General features: G+C 60.9%; 2 protein-coding genes across 2 annotated transcripts; both read right to left on the bottom strand.

Moving 5' to 3' along the window:
* Positions 1-484: 484 nt before the first annotated feature.
* Positions 485-11512, bottom strand: TAP2 (transporter 2, ATP binding cassette subfamily B member). The gene is made up of 12 exons (XM_084647554.1): positions 11290-11512; positions 10217-10741; positions 9901-10015; positions 9433-9563; positions 8967-9172; positions 4852-5049; positions 4190-4318; positions 2089-2277; positions 1630-1803; positions 1375-1534; positions 1007-1143; positions 485-922 (listed from the first exon to the last, which is right to left on the bottom strand). The coding sequence occupies exons 1-12, from the start codon at positions 11495-11497 to the stop codon at positions 731-733; spliced, it is 2364 nt and encodes a 787-aa protein (XP_084503680.1). The 5' UTR covers positions 11498-11512; the 3' UTR covers positions 485-730.
* A 626-nt stretch (positions 11513-12138) lies between these two features.
* PSMB8 (proteasome 20S subunit beta 8) lies at positions 12139-17034 on the bottom strand (the record flags this gene model as incomplete). The annotated part of the gene is given in 7 exon segments (XM_084648331.1): positions 12139-12346; positions 14846-15050; positions 15371-15500; positions 15706-15817; positions 16165-16312; positions 16584-16950; positions 16952-17034. Coding segments are annotated over 7 exon segments (1134 nt in total). The 3' UTR covers positions 12139-12257.
* Positions 17035-17619: the final 585 nt, after the last annotated feature.

The following is a 17619-nucleotide window of genomic DNA, read 5'->3' as shown; positions in this document are numbered from 1 at the left end:
CCTGTTCCCCCCCAGGCGCGAAGGCCTGTCTGACATGCCAGCAGCGTCCGTGCGACCCAGGGACTGCCTGCCGGCCTGCGGCCCCCTCCCCAGGATCAGCTCTGCTCTGCCAGCGGGGAATGAACCAGGAGTGACACCGGCCCCTGGCGCTGAGAGGCAGCAGCTGCTGTTACTGTGAGACAGACCCCCAGCCCCCACCGGCCCTGCTCAGAGCCTGGAGCGCCTCCTGCTGGCTCTCTGCAGCCGCGAGCTGGCACTGCCCGGGGCCGAGCCCCAGCCACGCCCTGACCCGGCAACTCACAGCGCGCCGTGGGGTCGGCGAGCGCCAGGCTGACCGGGAGGCCACGCTCTTCGTGACACACGACTGACTCCGTGGAGCGTTACAGCCATGGACTGGTTCAATCGAGAGCGAACTGCAGCCCTGAGCTGGGCCACGAGACCAGCGACGGCGTTTCCAGCCAAAGGCCATCCCAGACTCCGCTCGGACGTTTCACCCCTTTAATGTATTTTACAAAACACTCGTCTCGCGCTCAGCCAGTCGAACACGCCTGCCCCCCCGGCCGGGACACCCCTCGGCACAGAACCGAAACCCTAAAACAGACGATAAAGCCAGAGACCCAACATAATACACTGATCAGACTCTGTCAATATTTTCCGTGTAACACTGGGCCGGCGGGAGGAGGGGGCAGGGCCGTGAGGCTGGCGTTGGGCTATTCCCCGGGGCAGTGGGCTACTCGGCCAGGTCTCTCTGCACCAGTCTGTAGTAGGGCCCCTCGCGCCCCATCAGCTCGGCGTGCGTCCCCTCCTCGGCCACGGCCCCGCCCTCCAGCACCACGATCCTGTCGGCGTTCTCCACCGTCTGCATGCGGTGGGCGATCACCAGCACCGTCCGGGGCCCCCGGCTCAGCACCGACTGCCGGATCTAGGGGGAGGAGCAGAGCCCCGTTAGGATCCATCTGCACCCGGCCAGGCTCGGAGTTCGGATCCCACCGCCCCCACCACTCACCGCGCATTCGCTCTCCACGTCCAGCGCGCTGGTGGCTTCGTCCAGGATCAGCACGGCCGGCTGGCGGATCAGTGCCCGGGCGATGGCGATCCGCTGCTTCTGCCCTGCTGAGAGCTGCCCACCCTTCTCCCCCACATCTGCAGGGGGTCAGAGAGAGAGAGGGAGGGGTCAGGACTCCGGGGTTCTCTCCCCGGCTCTGGGAGGGGAGTGGGGGCTGGTGGGTTAGAGCAGGGGGCGCTGGGAGCCAGGACTCCTGGGTTCTATCCCTGGGTTCTCTCCCTGGCTCTGGGAGGGGAGTGGGGGCTAGTTGGTTACGGGGGGGGATACATTTCCCAGAAGCCCTTGCAGCATGGATGGTGGTGACTCACCTGTCTCAAAGCCACTGTCGAGCTCCGCGATGAACCCGGAGGCGTGGGCCGCTCTGGCCGCCCTGGTGACCTGCTCCTCCCCGCAGGCCCCCAGCCCGTACGCGATGTTCTCCCGGATGGAGCCGGAGAAGAGGACGGGCTCCTGCCCCACCAGGGCCACCTGACGGTGAGAGGGGATGGTGTTATGGGCTGAGACCTGCCCAACTCGTCACACCCAGTGAGCAGCAGCCCAGACCCTGCCCCTGCTGCCCTCACCTGGCGGTGCAGGTACCGGTGCTCGTACTCCCGGAGGGGCGCCCCGTCCAGCAGGATCTCCCCGGCCTGGGGCTCGTAGAACCGCTCCAGCAGCCCCACGCACGTGCTCTTCCCGCTGCCGTTCAGCCCCACCAGCGCCGTCACCTCCCCGGGGCGCAGCTCCAAGGACACGGCCTGGAACAGCGGGGAGAGTTGCAGAGTGCCAGTCGCACGGGGAGCATGGAGGGCTGGAGACTGGGGGGGTCTGTGAGCAAGGGGGGATCCCTCCTGGGAGCAAGGGCCAGGAGCTCTGGGGCAGGGGGGTGGCTCTGAGCTGGGGGATCCCCTCCCCGGGGGACAGGCCAGGAGCCATGGGGCTGTGGGTGTCTGGGAGCCAGGGGGATCCCCTCCCTGGAGGAAGGCCCAGGAGCCCTGGGGCCATGAGCTGGGGGTCGGGTGTAGCCGCCTCGCTGTAGGTACCTTTAGGACCTGGCGGTCCGGGCGGGAAGGGTAGGAGAAGGAGACATTGTGGAAGGAGACGTGTCCCTGCAGCGACTCCGGCGCCCGCGTCCCGTCGGTGCGCACGGCCGGCTCCCGGTCCAGGTACTCGAACACCTTCTCCGCCGCCCCCACATTGCTCAGCAGGTCCCCGTACATGTACACCAGGGTCTGGGGCAAGAGGGGAGAGCAAGTCAGGGGACCGGCTGTGACGAAGTGGGACTGTTCTTAATGTTTCCTCTGAATAGTGTGGGGGTGCCTCAGTTTCCCCTAGGCAGTTCTTAAGTATCTAGGGGGTGGGGTAAGGGTGTATGATCATTGCAGAGCCCTGGAGGGCAGGTGTGTGCAGGGGTCTGGACACAGAGAATGGCCGACACCCTGTTTCCTGGCCACTGATGGCCTGGGCCCTTCCCCCCTGCAAGGTGAGAGCTAAAGGGTTGGAGAACAAAGGAAACAGGTGCCCTCCTGGCCTGGGAAAGGGACAAAGCCCAGAAGAGGAGGGGCTGGAGGGAGTTTCAGTTTGGGGCTGGCTGGGACATGGAGTGAAGGGCAGACGTGGTTTTCTGGCTCACTGCCCCCCAAAATGGACCCAGCTGAGGGGTCCTGTTCTCTGCACCTACAAGCTCTGTGTTAGACCATGCTCCTGTCGTCTAATAAACCTCTGTTTCACTGGCTGGCTGAGAGTCCCGTCTGACTGCGGAGTTGGGGGGCAGGACCCTCTGGCTTCCCCAAGACTCCGCCTGGGCGGACTCGCTGTGGGAAGCGCACGGAGGGGCAGAGGAGGCTGAATGCTCCAAGGTCAGACCCAGGAAGGTGGAAGCCGGGTGAGCTGCTTGCCCTGGGGACAGGCTGCTCACAGAAAGGAGACTTCCCCAGAGTCCTGCCTGGCTTCATGGGGAGCAGTTCCAGAGCATCGCCCGGGGACTCCGTGACACTGGCCTACACTTAAATGTTAGGTCGACACAGCCAGCTAACAGGGGTGTGAAACATCCTGGCCACTGTAGCTGTGGTGACAAAACCCCGGGGCAGATCCAGCTAGGCCGAGGGACGGTTGGTTCTGTCGATGTAGCTACCATCATTCAGGGAGGTGGAGTTCCCACAACCATGGAGAAACCCCTTCCATCGGCACAGGCTGCGTCTACACCAGGGGGCTACGCTGCTGTAGTTACCCTGGCAGAGTCTGTCGTGTAGACATACCCACAGACAGAGGGACGGATGAGGCAGGGCTGGATGGATGCAGAGAGGAGTGTGTATGGGGCCAGAGGGTCAGGTGTGTGGAGGGATGGGTGCGTGGAGTGGTAGATGGTGTGATGGGGCGCCCACCCCACGCTGGCCAGTAAGGGGTTAATGGAGTCCAGGGGCGGCTGAGCAGAAAGCAGCCAATAGGAGAGGGGCTGCGAGGAGCAGCCAATCAGGGCTGGGCAGGCCCATATAAGATGGGCTGCAGGGCAGCATGGGTTCAGCTGCTCCCTGGAGCTTGAGGAGGGAGACTTGGCTGCCAGGAGGCGAGAGCAAGTTCCTGGCAGACTGTGGCCTGGAGATGAGGGGCGGAGAAGGTGAAGGGCCTGCAGGGAAGTGGCCCAGGGAGAAGTGCTGAGGAGCTAGAGGGGATGCAGTATGTGGGTGCCATCTACAGGGTCCCTGGGCTGGGACCCGGAGTAGTGGATGGGCCTGGGTGTCACCCCCCACCTCTTGCCACTGAGGGAAGTGGCTGGACAGTGGACTGCCCTTCCCCTGGAAGCGGGGGGAGCACCGAGTGTGGCATGGCCAGCGAGCCGTGTCCTGGAGAGGACGTCGTGGTCCTTGGAATGACACGGGTCCTGGAGCAGAAGTGACGGTGGCAAGACACCACCAGAGGAAGGCGCACCGGTGAGCAGAGCTAATCCCCAGGACAGCCAGTGGGAGGTGCTAGCAGGGTGAGTCACACCCCCTTCACAATGGAAGGGTGGGCGGGAGTGGGGAGGGATAGAAAGGTGGGCGGGCATGGGGAGGGGTGGGTGGAGGGATGGATGCACAGACAGAGGAGGATGAAATAGTCACTGTGACCCTTCTACGGCCCTGTCCCTGGCGCAGGGCCCCTCACCTGCACGTAGCTGCCCACGTCCCCCTGGTAGAGGATGAAGGAGACCAGGCTGCCCTTGGTCAGGAGCCCGGCATGGATCTGCTGGTGCCCGCAGTACAGCATCAGCACCTGCACGGCCAGCTGCAGCAGCTGGGGGGAGACAAGAGTCATGTGGGGAGCAGGGCAGGGGGGTGCTCCAAGCCTGAAATCAGCATCCCTCAGCCCCGCCGCCGGCTGGCTGCATGAACAGCAGCTCCCCCGGATGCCTGGGTCCCCCTTCCCCCACCCTCAGCTCACCTGTCTGCTTGCAAAATGCCCTGCTCCCCAGCTCACATCAGACCATGAACCTGTCTTCCCCGGACGCCTCGGTCCCTTGTTCTTCTCCAGCTAATCCACTGCATCAGGAACTGCCATGCCCGGATGTCTGGGTCCCCCCTCCCACTGAGTCACAAAGTACATTCCCTGGACACCCCTGTCCCTGAATAATCAGCTACCATCCCCGGGACCTGGGTCCCCTCTCACTGGCTCCCCTATCGAATCATGCCCATTTTCCCCGGATGCCTGGGTCCCCTCCCCAGCTCCCCCATCAGATCCAGAACTACCTCCCCCAGACACCTGGGTTTCTTTCCCCCCACCCCCACAACTGCCTCCCCCGGACGCCTGGGTCCCCCTCCCCGGCTCACCCGGCGGAAGAGCAGGTAGAGCGCCCTCTCCAGGTCACGGCGGCTCTTCAGCCGGTGGGTCTCGGCCAGCGCCGCCTCGTAGCGCCCCGACTCCTCCTCCTCGGTGGCGAAGCTGCGCACGGTCTCGATGGAGGAGACGGACTCGCGCACGACCTCACCGGAGCGCGCCAGGGAGTCCTGGATCGCCCTCAGCACGGCCTGGGGAGAGAGGGGTCACAACCGCCCACCGCGTCTGGGCTCCTGCATCGCCCCGGCCAGCGAGTCGCACCCGGGCCCCCGGATTCTAGCCCCGTAACCTGCCTGGTGGGGGACTCTGAGAAGGAGACACTCGAATCCACCTCATCCCTGCGGCAGCTGGTCCAAAGGCTAATCCCGCCCACTGGGGAAAAACTGGCACCTTATTTCTAGTCTGAATTGGTCTCGCTTCAGCTCCAGCCACTAGCTCTGTTCTGCTTCGTCGGTGAGATTGAAGAGCCCCCGTGCTCAGAAATCTGCTCCCCATGTGGGTTCTCTCAGATGGGGATCAAGTTTCCCCTGGATAAACTACGCAGCTGGAGGGCCAGGTTTGCAGAGGCCAGGTGTCGCTGCACTCAGCCCTGCAAGGCCTGATTGATTTAGGAGCCTAGTATCATTTTCAAAAGGGGGTTAGGCACAGTCAAGGGGATTTGGGCTCCCTTTTGAAAATGAGACAAGCTCCTAAATCAATCAGGCCTTGCAGGGCTGAGTGCAGCGATGCCTAAATACCTTTAAACATCTCGGCCTGAGCTCCTAGAGTCTCTACACTACAAGGCAGCTTTATATAGCCCAGCGTCATGTCCTCCTGCTAACCACAGCATCACGCTGAGAGCTGCTCATCCACCGTGACCTCTCTCTCCTGCCCAGTCCCTGCTTCCTCGGACAGAGCCCCCAGCCCAACCAAGTGTGACCCGCATCGCTGGCTCCGAGGTGTCTGACCTGGCACTTGGCTGTGTGATCTGAATTACAATAGGGCCCTGCAGCCATCCTGGCCCAGGTGCCCACTGCGCTAGGCACTGTACAAACACAGACCAGAAAGATGGGCCCTGTCCCAGGGAGCTCGCAGTTCTGTTTGAATGGGCCCAGCTCACCAAGGACCCTGCTCGCTGTGTATGACTGACCATCCCCATCAGTACCCACCGCCCTCCATCACGGGGTCACTTGCAGACTTAACCAGCCTGGGGTTTAACTTGCTCCCCAGATCTGGATGGATATAAACTGTTCAGGAAGGACAGGCAGGGTAGAAGAGGTGGGGGAGTAGCACTGTATGTAAGGGAGCAGTATGACTGCTCAGAGCTCTGGTATGAAACTGCAGAAAAACCTGAGAGTCTCTGGATTAAGTTTAGAAGTGTGAGCAACAGGAGTGATGTAGTGGTGGGAGTCTGCTATAGACCACCGGACCAGGGGGATGAGGTGGATGAGGCTTTCTTCCGGCAGCTCACGGAAGTTACTAGATCGCAGGCCCTGGTTCTCATGGGTGACTTCAATCACCCTGATATCTGCTGGGAGAGCAGTACAGCGGTGCACAGACAATCCAGGAAGTTTTTGGAAAATGTAGGGGACAATTTCCTGGTGCAAGTGCTGGAGGAGCCAACTAGGGGCAGAGCCCTTCTTGACCTGCTGCTCACAAACTGGGAAGAATTAGTAGGGGAAGCAAAAGTGGATGGGAATCTGGGAGGCAGTGACCATGAGATGGTCGAGTTCAGGATCCTGACATAAGGAAGAAAGGAGAGCAGCAGAATACGGACCCGGGACTTCAGAAAAGCAGACTTTGAGTCCCTCAGGGAGCTGATGGGCAAGATCCCCTGGGAGAATAACATGAGGGGGAAAGGAGTCCAGGAGAGCTGGCTGTATTTTAAAGAATCCTTATTGAGGTTACAGGGACAAACCATCCCGATGTGTAGAAAGAATAGTAAATATGGCAGGCGACCGGCTTGGCTTCACAGTGAAATCCTTGCTGATCTTAAACACAAAAAAGAAGCTTACAAGAAGTGGAAGATTGGATAAATGACCAGGGATGAGTATAAAAATATTGCTCGGGCATGCAGGAGTGAAATCAGGAAGGCCAAATCACACCTGGAGTTGCAGCTAGCAAGAGATGTTAGGAGTAACAAGAAGGGTTTCTTCAGGTATGTTGGCAACAAAAAGAAAGTCAAGGAAAGTGTGGGCCCCTTACTGAATGAGGGAGGCAACCTAGTGACAGAGGATGTGGAAAAAGCTAATGTACTCAATGCTTTTTTTGCCTCTGTCTTCACGAACAAGGTCAGCTCCCAGACTGCTGCACTGGGCAGCACAGCATGGGGAGGAGGTGACCAGCCCTCTGTGGAGAAAGAAGTGGTTCGGGACTATTTAGAAAAGCTGGACGTGCACAAGTCCATGGGGCCGGACGCGTTGCATCCGAGAGTGCTAAAGGAATTGGCGGATGTGATTGCAGAGCCATTGGCCATTATCTTTGAAAACTTGTGGCAATCAGGGGAAGTCCCGGACGACTGGAAAAAGGCTAATGTAGTGCCCATCTTTAAAAAAGGGAAGAAGGAGGATCCGGGGAACTACAGGCCAGTCAGCCTCACCTCAGTTCCTGGAAAAATCATGGAGCAGGTCCTCAAGGAATCAATTCTGAAGCACTTAGAGGAGAGGAAAGTGATCAGGAACAGGCAGCATGGATTCACCAAGGGCAAGTCATGCCTGACAATCTAATTGCCTTCTATGACGAGATAACTGGCTCTGTGGATGAGGAGAAAGCAGTGGATGTGTTGTTTCTTGACTTTAGCAAAGCTTTTGACACGGTCTCCCACAGTATTCTTGCCAGCAAGTTAAAGAAGTCTGGGCTGGATGAATGGACGATAAGGTGGGTAGAAAGTTGGCTAGATTGTCGGGCTCAGTGGGTAGTGATCAATGGCTCCATGTCTAGTTGGCAGCCGTATCAAGCGGAATGCCCTAGGGGTCGGTCCTGGGGCCGGTTTTGTTCAATATCTTCATAAATGATCTGGAGGATGGCGTGGATTGCACCCACCCTCAGCAAGTCTGCAGATGACACTAAACTGGGGGGAGATATAGATACGCTGGAGGGCAGGGATAGGATGCAGAGGGACCTAGACAAATTGGAGGATTGGGCCAAAAGAAATCTGATGAGGTTCAACAAGGACAAGTGCAGAGTCCTGCACTTAGGATGGAAGAACCCAATGCACTGCTACAGACTAGGGACCGAATGGCTAGGCAGCAGTTCTGCGGAAAAGGACCTAGGGGTGACAGTGGATGAGAAGCTGGATATGAGTCAGCAGTGTGCCCTTGTTGCCAAGAAGGCCAATGGCATTTTGGGATGTATAAGTAGGGGCATTGCCAGCAGATCGAGGGACGTGATCGTTCCCCTCTATTTGACATTGGTGAGGCCTCATCTGGAGTACTGTGTCCAGTTTTGGGCCCCACACTACAAGAAGGATGTGGATAAATTGGAGAGAGTCCAGCGAAGGGCAACAAAAATGATTAGGGGTCTGGAACACATGAGGAGTTATGAGGAAAGGCTGAGGGAACTGGGATTGTTTAGTCTGCAGAAGAGAAGAATGAGGGGGGATTTGATAGCTGCTTTCAACTACCTGAGAGGTGGTTCCAGAGAGGATGGCTCTAGACTATTCTCAGTGGTAGAAGAGGACAGAACGAGGAGTAATGGTCTCAAGTTGCAGTGGGGGAGGTTTAGGTTGGATATTAGGAAAAACTTTTTCACTAAGAGGGTGGTGAAACACTGGAATGCGTTACCTAGGGAGGTGGTAGAATCTCCTTCCTTAGAAGTTTTTAAGGTCAGGCTTGACAAAGCCCTGGCTGGGATGATTTAGTTGGGGATTGGTCCTGCTTTGAGCAGGGGGTTGGACTAGAACCTCCTGAGGTCCCTTCCAACCCTGAGATTCTGTGAACGACCCTGGACAGCCCGTGGCCAAGAACAGCCCCGCGGGACCCTCCAGAAACGCTCCACTGGAGGGTGACCCCCTCTGGGATCAGAGAGGGGAGCTCCATAAAGGGACTGCCCTGGAGGGCTCTGGGTCACAGGATCTCAGGGGCATCTCCCCAGGATCAGGAGGGTAAGGGGGGTCTCCCCTGCCCTGTACCTGGTGGCGGGTGTCGTAGAGTTTCTGGGCGGCCATGGTGAGGGGGGTCTCGACCAGCGTGAGCAGCGTCAGGCGCCAGGACAGCCCCAGCATGAAGCCGTACAGCCCCAGCGCCTTCACCAGGCTGCGCAGGAAGATGTTGGCGTTGGCCGGCACCGAGCGGCTCATCATGGTGGTGTCCTTGGAGAGACGCGAGGTCAGGTCTCCTGGGGGGCGGGGGAGACACGGTGAGACACGGATCTGCCCGGAGAGGGGTCCCCAGTTCTCTGGGGGTGGGGGTTGCAGGGAGCCAGACAGGAGTGGGGAATGAAGGGAGGAGCAGATGCCTGGGGGGGGAGATGAGGGGATGGGGCGGGTTGGGAGTGCACTGGGAGGGGAGTGCTGGGGAGGGAGTGCCAGGGATTGCTGGGCTGCTATGGGGAGGGGACGCCAGGGGGTGCCAGGGTGCTGTGGGGGAGGGACCCACCTGTTTTGACCTGCTGGAAGAAGGCCAGGTCCTGGCGCACCAGGGAGGAGAAGAGGAGCTGGCGGATGCGGATGTTGAGCCGGGAGAGCGTGAACATGAAGAGTCCCCCGCGGCAGCCGGCGGCCAGGGAGCTGGGGGAGGGGACGGACAGACAGACGTTCATTCTGAGAAAGGGTTATCCTGTAATCCACCGCAGGTTCCCCTCTGGTGGGAGCTGGGTGGGAGTGATGGGGGGGAAATCACCCCCAGGGCTCGGTTCCCTAGAAGAGCGCAGTGCAAGGCTTGGAGGGGGTATCTCCCTGGGCTGGGGATCCCATGGGGAGTACTGGGGAGGTCTCCCCAGGGCTGGGTGTCCCATAGGGTCAATGGGGGGGTCTCCCCAGGGCTGGGTGTCCCACAGAGGCAGTGGGGGGGTCCCGTGAGGGGCACTGGGGCGGGGTGTCTCTCCCCAGGGCCAGGGGGTCTCACCTGCCGAAGGAGGCCAGGCACATGAGGCCGATGGCGGTGGTGAAGGCGTCGGGGTCGTAGGCGCGGCCCAGGATGTCGATGACGCGCCCCGTGTAGTAGGGGATGAACGTCTCGCCTGTCTCAGAGACACGGGTAGTGTTGGAGGGACCAGAGGTCCAGAGAAAACAAGGCCCCTTCCCCCCCGTCTCCCCCTCGTCACCCTGTATCACGCCACTGGGCTTGTCCAGCCCCTGGCCCACATATCCCATGGGGTTGGGCATCCTGCCCCCTGGAATTCCCACGCGGGGCGGGTTCCATGCCCCCCCGGCCCACTCACCGATCACAGCCAGGGTGAGGAAGACGAAGGCCCCGGACAGGAAGGGCACGTCAGGCCGGGACAGCCCCACCAGCCGGCGCAGGGTGGCCCTGGACTCCCGCTCTGTGTCCTCAGCGCCGGGTCCCCCAGCCCTGTCCCTCTGCCCCAGAGCCCCCCAGGTGAGCTGGGCCAGCCCCACTGCCCCATAGCTCAGCAGCAGCCAGGCCCAGGGGGCGCCGGCCAGCAGGGCGGGGGGCACGTTGGGCAGGGGCAGGCAGCTCCGCAGGGTGAGGTACAAGGGGGGCAGCAGGCACAGGGCAGCCAGGGCCCTGGGGGGAGACAGGCGGGGCCGATCCGGGGCCAGCAGCCCCCAGGCCCCCCAGAGCCCCAGGAAACGGACAGCAGCCTCCAGCCAGGTGGCCGGCAGCCCCAGGGAGGCCAGCGAGGGGGCGCCCCAGCCCAGCAGGGCCAGCAGGGCCAGGTCGCAGAGCAGCAGGGGGCAGCCCAGACGCAGGGTGAGGGGCAGTGGCATGGCAGCGGCAGGGCCTGCAGAGAGAGAGCAGAGGGGAGCAGTTAATCGGGGGGTTCATGCACTGATGGACGCCCATGTCCTCAGCCCCCCAATTTCCAGCTTGCCCCCAACTAATCCCCATCCCTATCTGCCCTACTCTCTGCATCCCAATCCCCCCCCCGATCCACCCCAGGGCTCCCCACACTGCAGCCCCTAACCCACACCCCACAAATGCTGCGTGACACCCAGCCCTGTATTCACAGCCCCAGCCCTCACCCGCTGCCCCCATCCGCCCCCACCCCAACGTGCCCCCTAATCTCCAACCCTTCGGCAGCCCAGTACGCACCAGTCAGGCTGGGGGCCCGTCCCCGCCTGCACCAGTAACAAACTGGGGGCGCTGGGCGGGACGCGCCGCCTGGGGAGGGAATCCAGGGGAACTTGGAATAAAACCCAGTAAACGCCCCCCCGAAATCAACCCCCCCAAACCCCGCCGCTGCTGCCGGCCCGACCGTGCCCCCGAGCTCCTGCCCCCCGGGCAATGCATCAGCCCCCGGCACCCCCTGCCTGCTCCCCCGGCCGGTACCTCCGGCTCCGGCCCGGCTCCGGCTCCTTCTCCCGGGTCCGCAGCGCCCGGACCCCGCGCGAGCCCGCCCGGTTTCGCTTTCGGGGGATTCCCGGGCCCCGCCCGCTGCTGCTGCCGGCTGCGGCCGCCAGGGGGAGCCCGGGCTGCACCGGCCGCCGCCTCTGGGCTGCTCCGGGTCCCGGCTCCCTGCACCGGCGGCTCGCAGCATCCTCCGGCCGGGGGGCCCGGGGCCGACCTGCGCCCCCCTCCCCACGAGCTCCGGCTGGCCCGTGCAGCCCCCCCGGTGGTTCCTGGGACAGAGCCGCCGAGGGAGTCTGGGGTCCGACGCGGTCAGATCCCCGCGGGTTAAAGACACCCCTGGGTGCGAGTCTGAGATTCTGCTTCAAACCTTGGCTCCCGGTGGGATCCGGCCTGGGGCATGGGGCTGGGCTCCTTTCGCTGCCCTTTGGGTGCAGAGCCTGGGTCAGTCGGGGGCGGGGGCTGAGGGTCAGGACTGAGGGGCACTGGAGGCGAGACCCCAGTGCTAGGTGAGTTTGGGCAGAGCTGGATGGGGGGACCCCCAGGCTGGAATAGCGGGGGAGGGTCCCTCTGAGGGGTGCTGACAGATGGGTGCTGGAAGGGAGCCCAGGGCTGGCAAAGCAGGGTTGAGGGGCACCAGCGGAGCTGGGCGAATGGTTCCTGGTTTTCCTGGTGCTGCACTAACCCGTGTGAATTTCTGCGCCTGCCTCCCATTGCCTCTGCTTCATGGTAAAACGCAGCTCCCCTCATCAGCCGCCCAGGTCCCCCTTCCCCCCTTAGCCCCCATTCCTGGCCCAGCAGCTGGGAGACACTTTAAATCGACACCACAGATTGGAGTTTTCACTGTTTCTCTTTATTGCATCACACACAGAAACCCGTTAACCGCATCCCCTGCTGGCCCTGAGTCTCCTGCATCCCTGAATCCGGAGCCTTCTGGTCGCTGTCCTGTCTCACTTCCTGGCCTCCAGGTACTTGTGGATCAATTGGCTGACGTCTGTCTTTTCCACCTTGATCCATCCATCCTCCTTCATGTGATACACTGGGGGAGAAGGACATGGGAGGGTCAAGGGCAGCCAGCAGGGCGCCCCACAGCGCTTCCAGCCCCCACGGAGTAAGGACATGGGACCCAGGCGTCTGGAAGGGCATCCCTAGGGCGAGCCCAGCAGTGCTTCCAACCCCCCCAGAGTGAGGAGATGGGACCCAGGCATCCAAGATGGCAGTGCAGGATGCTCACCCCTGACAAGTAAGCCATTAGCAATTATCTTTGAAAAGTCATGGAAGATGGGAGAGACTCCAGAAGACAAAAAGGGAAAATATAGTGCCCATCTATAAAAAAAAGGGAAATAAGGACAACCCAGGGAATTACAGAGCAGTCAGCTTAACTTTTGTACCCGGAAAGATAATGGAGCAAATAATGAAGCAATCAATTTACAAACACCTAAAAGACATTGAATCATAGAAGATCAGGGTTGGAAGGGACCTCAGGAGGTTCTAGTCCAGCCCCCTGCTCAAAGCAGGACCAATCCCCAATTAAATCACCCCAGCCAGGGCTTTGTCAAGCCTGACCTTAAAAACTTCTAAGGAAGGAGATTCCACCACCTCCCTAGGTAACGCATTCCAGTGTTTCACCACCCTCCTCGTGAAATAGTGTTTCCTAATATCCAACCTAAACCTCCCCCACTGCAACTTGAGACCATTACTCCTTGTTCTGTCATCTGCCACCACTGAGAACAGCCTAGAGCCATCCTCTTTGGAACCCCCTTTCAGGTAGTTGAAAGCAGCTATCAAATCCCCCCTCATTCTTCTCTTCTGCAGACTAAACAATCCCAGTTCCCTCAGCCTCTCCTCATAACTCATGTGTTTCAGCCCCCTAATCATTTTTGTCACCCTCTGCTGGACTCTTTCCAATTTTTCCACATCCTTCTTGTAGTGTGGGGCCCAAAACTGGACACAGTACTCCAGATGAGGCCTCACCAATGTCTAATAGAGGGGAACGATCATGTCCCTCGATCTGCTCACTATGCCCCTACTTATACATCCCAAAATGCCGTTAGCCTTCTTGGCAACAAGGGCACACTGCTGACTCCTATCCAGCTTCTCGTCCACTGTCACCCATTCGGTCCCTAGTCTGTAGCGATGCATGGGATTCTTCCGTCCTAAGTGCAGGACTGCACTTGAGGTGATAAGCAACAGTCAGCATGGATTTGTCAAGAACAAATCCTGTCAAACCAACCTGAGAGCTTTCTTTGATGGGTAAGAAGCCTTGTGGATGGGGGGGAAGTGGTAGACGTGGTATATCTTGACTTTAGTAAGGCTTTTGATACTGTCCCGCATGACCTTCTCATAAACAAACTAGGGAACTACACCCTAGATGGAGCTAGTATAGGGTGGGTGCATAACTGGTTGGAAAACCATTCCCAGAGAGTTATCAGTGGTTCACAGTCATGCTGGAAGGGCATAACAAGTGGGGTCCCGCAGGGATCAGTTCTGGGTCCGGTTCTGTTCAATATCTTCATCAATGATTTAGATAATGGCATAGAGAGTACCCTTATAAAGTTTGCAGATGATACCAAGGTGGAACAGGTTGCAAGTGCTTTGGAGGACAGGATTAAAATTCAAAATGATCTGGACAAACTGGAGAAATGGTCTGAAGTAAATAGGATGAAATTCAATAAGGACAAATGCAAAGTACTCCCCATAGGAAGGAACAATCAGTTGTACACACACAATGGGAAATGACGGCCTAGGAAGGAGTACTGTGGAAAGGGATCTGGGGGTCATAGTGGATCACAAGCTAAATATGAGTGAACAGTGTAACGCTGCTGCAAAAAAAGCGAACATCCTTCTGGGATGTATTAGCAGGAGTGTTGTAAGCAAGACACGAGAAGTAATTCTTCCGCTTTACTCCGTGCTGATTAGGTCTCGACTGGAGTATTGTGTCCAGTTCTGGGCACCACATTTCAGGAAGGATGTGGACAAATTGGAGAGAGTCCAGAGAAGAGCAACAAAAATGATGAAAGGTCTAGAAAACACGACCTAGGAGGGAAGACTGAAAAAATTGGGTTTGTTTAGTCTGGAGAAGAGAAGGCTGAGAGGGGACATGAGAACCGTTTCAAGTACATAAAAGGTTGTTATGAGGAGGAGGGAGAAAAATTGTTCTCGTTAACCTCTGACAATAGGACAAGAAGCAATGGGCTTAAATTGCAGCAAGGGAGGTTTCAGTTGGACATTAGGAAAAACTGTCAGGGTGGTTAAGCCCTGGAGTAAATTACCAAGGGAGGTTGTGGAGTCTTCATCATTGGGGATTTTTAAGAGCAGGTTGGACAAACACCTGTCAAGGATGGTCTAGATAATACAGTCCTGCCTTGAATGCCGGGGACTGGACTAGATGACCTCTCGAGGTCCCTTCCAGTTCTATGATTCTTTGGGACCCAGACATCTGGGATGGCAGTGCAGGAGGCTCATCCCTGAGGAGGAATGGGACCCAGGTGTCCTGGTGCTCACCCCCAGGGGCCCCACCCCAGCCCTGATGCCTTACTGTTGACGACACCCCCGGAGTAGGCGTCACGGTGGGTGGCCTGGGCAATGGCACGGCGCCCCAGGTCATAGGCCTCCTCCACGCTCAGGTCGGGCCGGTACCCGCTGTCCATCACCCCGTAGGCGTAGGTGTTCCCACAGCCCGTGGAGAACATGGGGCCGGAGAGACGGGTGCCATTATCATCCACGTAGTACAGGCCGGGGCCCTGCAGGGATGGGGCAGCTGGTGAGACGTGGCTGGGACCAGAGTGGGGGTTGGGGGTGGGTTGAGGGACTGGAGCTGCCGGGGTCAGATCAGAGGTGGGGGGAAGGTCTGTGGGGCCTGAACCTCAAAGGGAAGGGGGGACCCAATGTGGAGACTGTGGATTCTGGTGTCAGGGGGTCTTTGAGCCAGGGGGATCCCCTGTAGAGGTGAAGGTGGATGGGGATGCGGGAGGGCTTAGCTATGGGACACTGAGGCAGCCTATGGGGTTCCCCCCCCGAGTCCCCTCCCATTGTGGCTTGGGGCAGGGGGCCCAGCTGCTACCTTCTTGTCCCAGCCGCAGATCATGCTGCCCATAGACAGCCCCATGCCCCGGTACTCGCACATCATGTTCGACAGCAGCTTGGAGGCGGCCGAGACGCTGATCCGCTCCTTGTTCCGCAGCTGGTACAGCCTGGAGTCAGGGGGAGGCAGATCCCACCATGGGGTGAGTCTCAGATCCCAGCCCCCCTGAGCTTCCAACCTCAAACCCCTCCCCACCATGGGGTCCCCTCCTTGAGTACTCACCCCCACACACACACCAGACCCTCCCTGAGCACCCATCTCCTAAGTCCCCTGCCCTGGACACCCATTTCCTGCCCCCCTCCCCGGATGGGTACCTGCAATGCTTGGCGAGGAGGCGCTCCCAGTACTGGCAGTCGGCCGCGCTGCCCGACATGGTGCCCAGCAAGTAGGGGTTGATCTCGATCACCTTGTTGGCCTCCAGGGAGTCTGTGGGGAAGGAGAGACGGACCCTGTGTGACATGGGCAGATGGCTGGGGGGAGGGGTGACATGGTGGAGAGGGGGGGACCTGGTCTGATCCTCCAGGTGCATTGGGCCACATTTGGAGTCTCAAGCTGGGTCAGGTCTAGGCCAAGGGGTGGGATGGAGGTGCTGGGTGGAGGGATCAGGGTGGGATGGGGAGCTGGAGCTCTGGGTACCTGCTCCCACCTGCCAGGCTCCTGGACACAACCCCGCATGAGGGAGGGGTGGACGGAGCCAGCCAGTTCGAAGGGGCTGGGGAGGGGGGACTGGGGAAAGTGGCCCAGGAGGGGAGAGCTGGGGGGCTTAGTCTCACCAATGTAGCTGCCGGCCGATGCCCGGGAGTCAACAGCCACGACGACCCCGTGCTGGAATTTGAAGGCCAGGGTCGTGGTGCCGTGGGCCAGCTGGATCCGCACCCGGTCCCGGCCCTCTTCGGAGTACGTCTGCAGGAACTGGGCCGGCTGGGGCGGGGGGGGGGGGGGAGATGGTGAGGGAGGCTCTCCAGCCCTGCCCCCCAGGCCCAGAGCAGTACCCCCTCCCCGCCCCCCACACCTCTAGGGCACTTCCTCCTCTGCTCTACCCCCAGGGCATTGGCCCCATCCTGCCCCCCATGCCCAGGGCATTGCCCCCACTTCCTACCTCCACACCCTACTGCACTGACCGCCCAGGCCCCCCCCGGGCACTGCCCCCCCCCGTATGGCGCTGCCCTCTCACCCCCCCCCCCGCACTGACCTGCTCCCCCGTGGGCAGGGCCAGCTCGGGCGCCCGCAGGCCAAAGCTGTAGTGATCGGGTCCCCGGGGCGCAGCGGCGGCTCCGGGGGGCGCCCAGTCCCAGCCCCCACGGGGGGCTCCGCAGACTTCAAACAGCGCCATCCGCCTCGCTGCGCCTCCCGCCCGGCTCTGAGCGGCGGGGGAAGAGAAACCGAAAGCGGCAGCTGGGGAGGGACCGTCCGCGCCCTGCCCGGCCAAGGGCGCGCTGGAGAGGGGCGCACGGGGAGCCCTGGGGAGGGGATGAGAGCGCAGGGGGGTGTCCTGGGACGCAGGGGGGTGTCCTGGGGCACGGGGGGAGCGCTGGGCAGGGGGGCTGGCGGGTTCAGGGGGTGGGGGGGCTCTCAGGGAAGGGGAACATCTGGGCATTGGAGGGCGCAGCGGGGCCAGCACGGTCCAGAGTCCAGGGGCGCATGGGGGGCTCCTGGGGGAGGGGGCGCCGGGGGGGGGCGCAGTCCAGAGGCTGCTCAGGGGAACTCCTTGGCGCGGGGCCCTGGGCAGCCAGCGGGGAATGTGGCACTGAAGGGCGCAGGGATCCCCCCCGGGGGGCGGAGGGGGAAGGGGGTTCCCAGAAGCCACGGACCGGTCCGCGCGGCACCCTGCAGCAGCTGGGGGGGGGGGGGTCGTGTGACCCTCCCTGCGCTGCCCCCACCCGCCCCCAGGGGCGCTGCTCCGGCGCTGGGCGCAGGCGAGGGGGCGGGGGATGGGGTGGGGCAGCTCTAACCTTTTGCAGCCCGATCTGCCTGGTAACTGGTGACGCGGGTCCCCCCACAAGGGCATTTCTCGGCTAATAGCACCTCCCCCCCTCCGGCACTGCCCCGGGGCGTTCGCAGCTCCCCGCCCCCAGCCCTGCCCCTCCCTGCTCCCAGCCTGGGGCGTTGCCCAGCTCAGACCCAGCAGAGTTTGCACCTGCTGCTTGGCACCCTGGGGTCCCCCCACCCCAGGCAGGACCCCCCAGGGGCACAGAGGGAGGGGGCAGGAACACAGCGGCACGTTCCAA

This window comes from Lepidochelys olivacea (genome assembly GCF_965140295.1).
Source record: "Lepidochelys olivacea isolate rLepOli2 genome assembly, chromosome: 14".
Lineage (NCBI taxonomy): Eukaryota > Metazoa > Chordata > Testudines > Cheloniidae > Lepidochelys > Lepidochelys olivacea.
This window is presented reverse-complemented; position numbering and strand designations above follow the sequence as displayed.

Excerpts from the sequence above, each read along its gene's own strand:
- TAP2 (XM_084647554.1), bottom strand. The coding sequence starts at position 11,497 with ATGCTGCGAGCCGCCGGTGCAGGGAGCCGGGACCCGGAGCAGCCCAGA. Across the intron at positions 10,742-11,289 it reads GAGCCGGGCCGGAGCCGGAG|GCCCTGCCGCTGCCATGCCA; the intron begins GTACCGGCCGGG and ends CTCTCTCTGCAG. Across the intron at positions 1,144-1,374 it reads CGACAGTGGCTTTGAGACAG|ATGTGGGGGAGAAGGGTGGG; the intron begins GTGAGTCACCAC and ends GACCCCCTGCAG.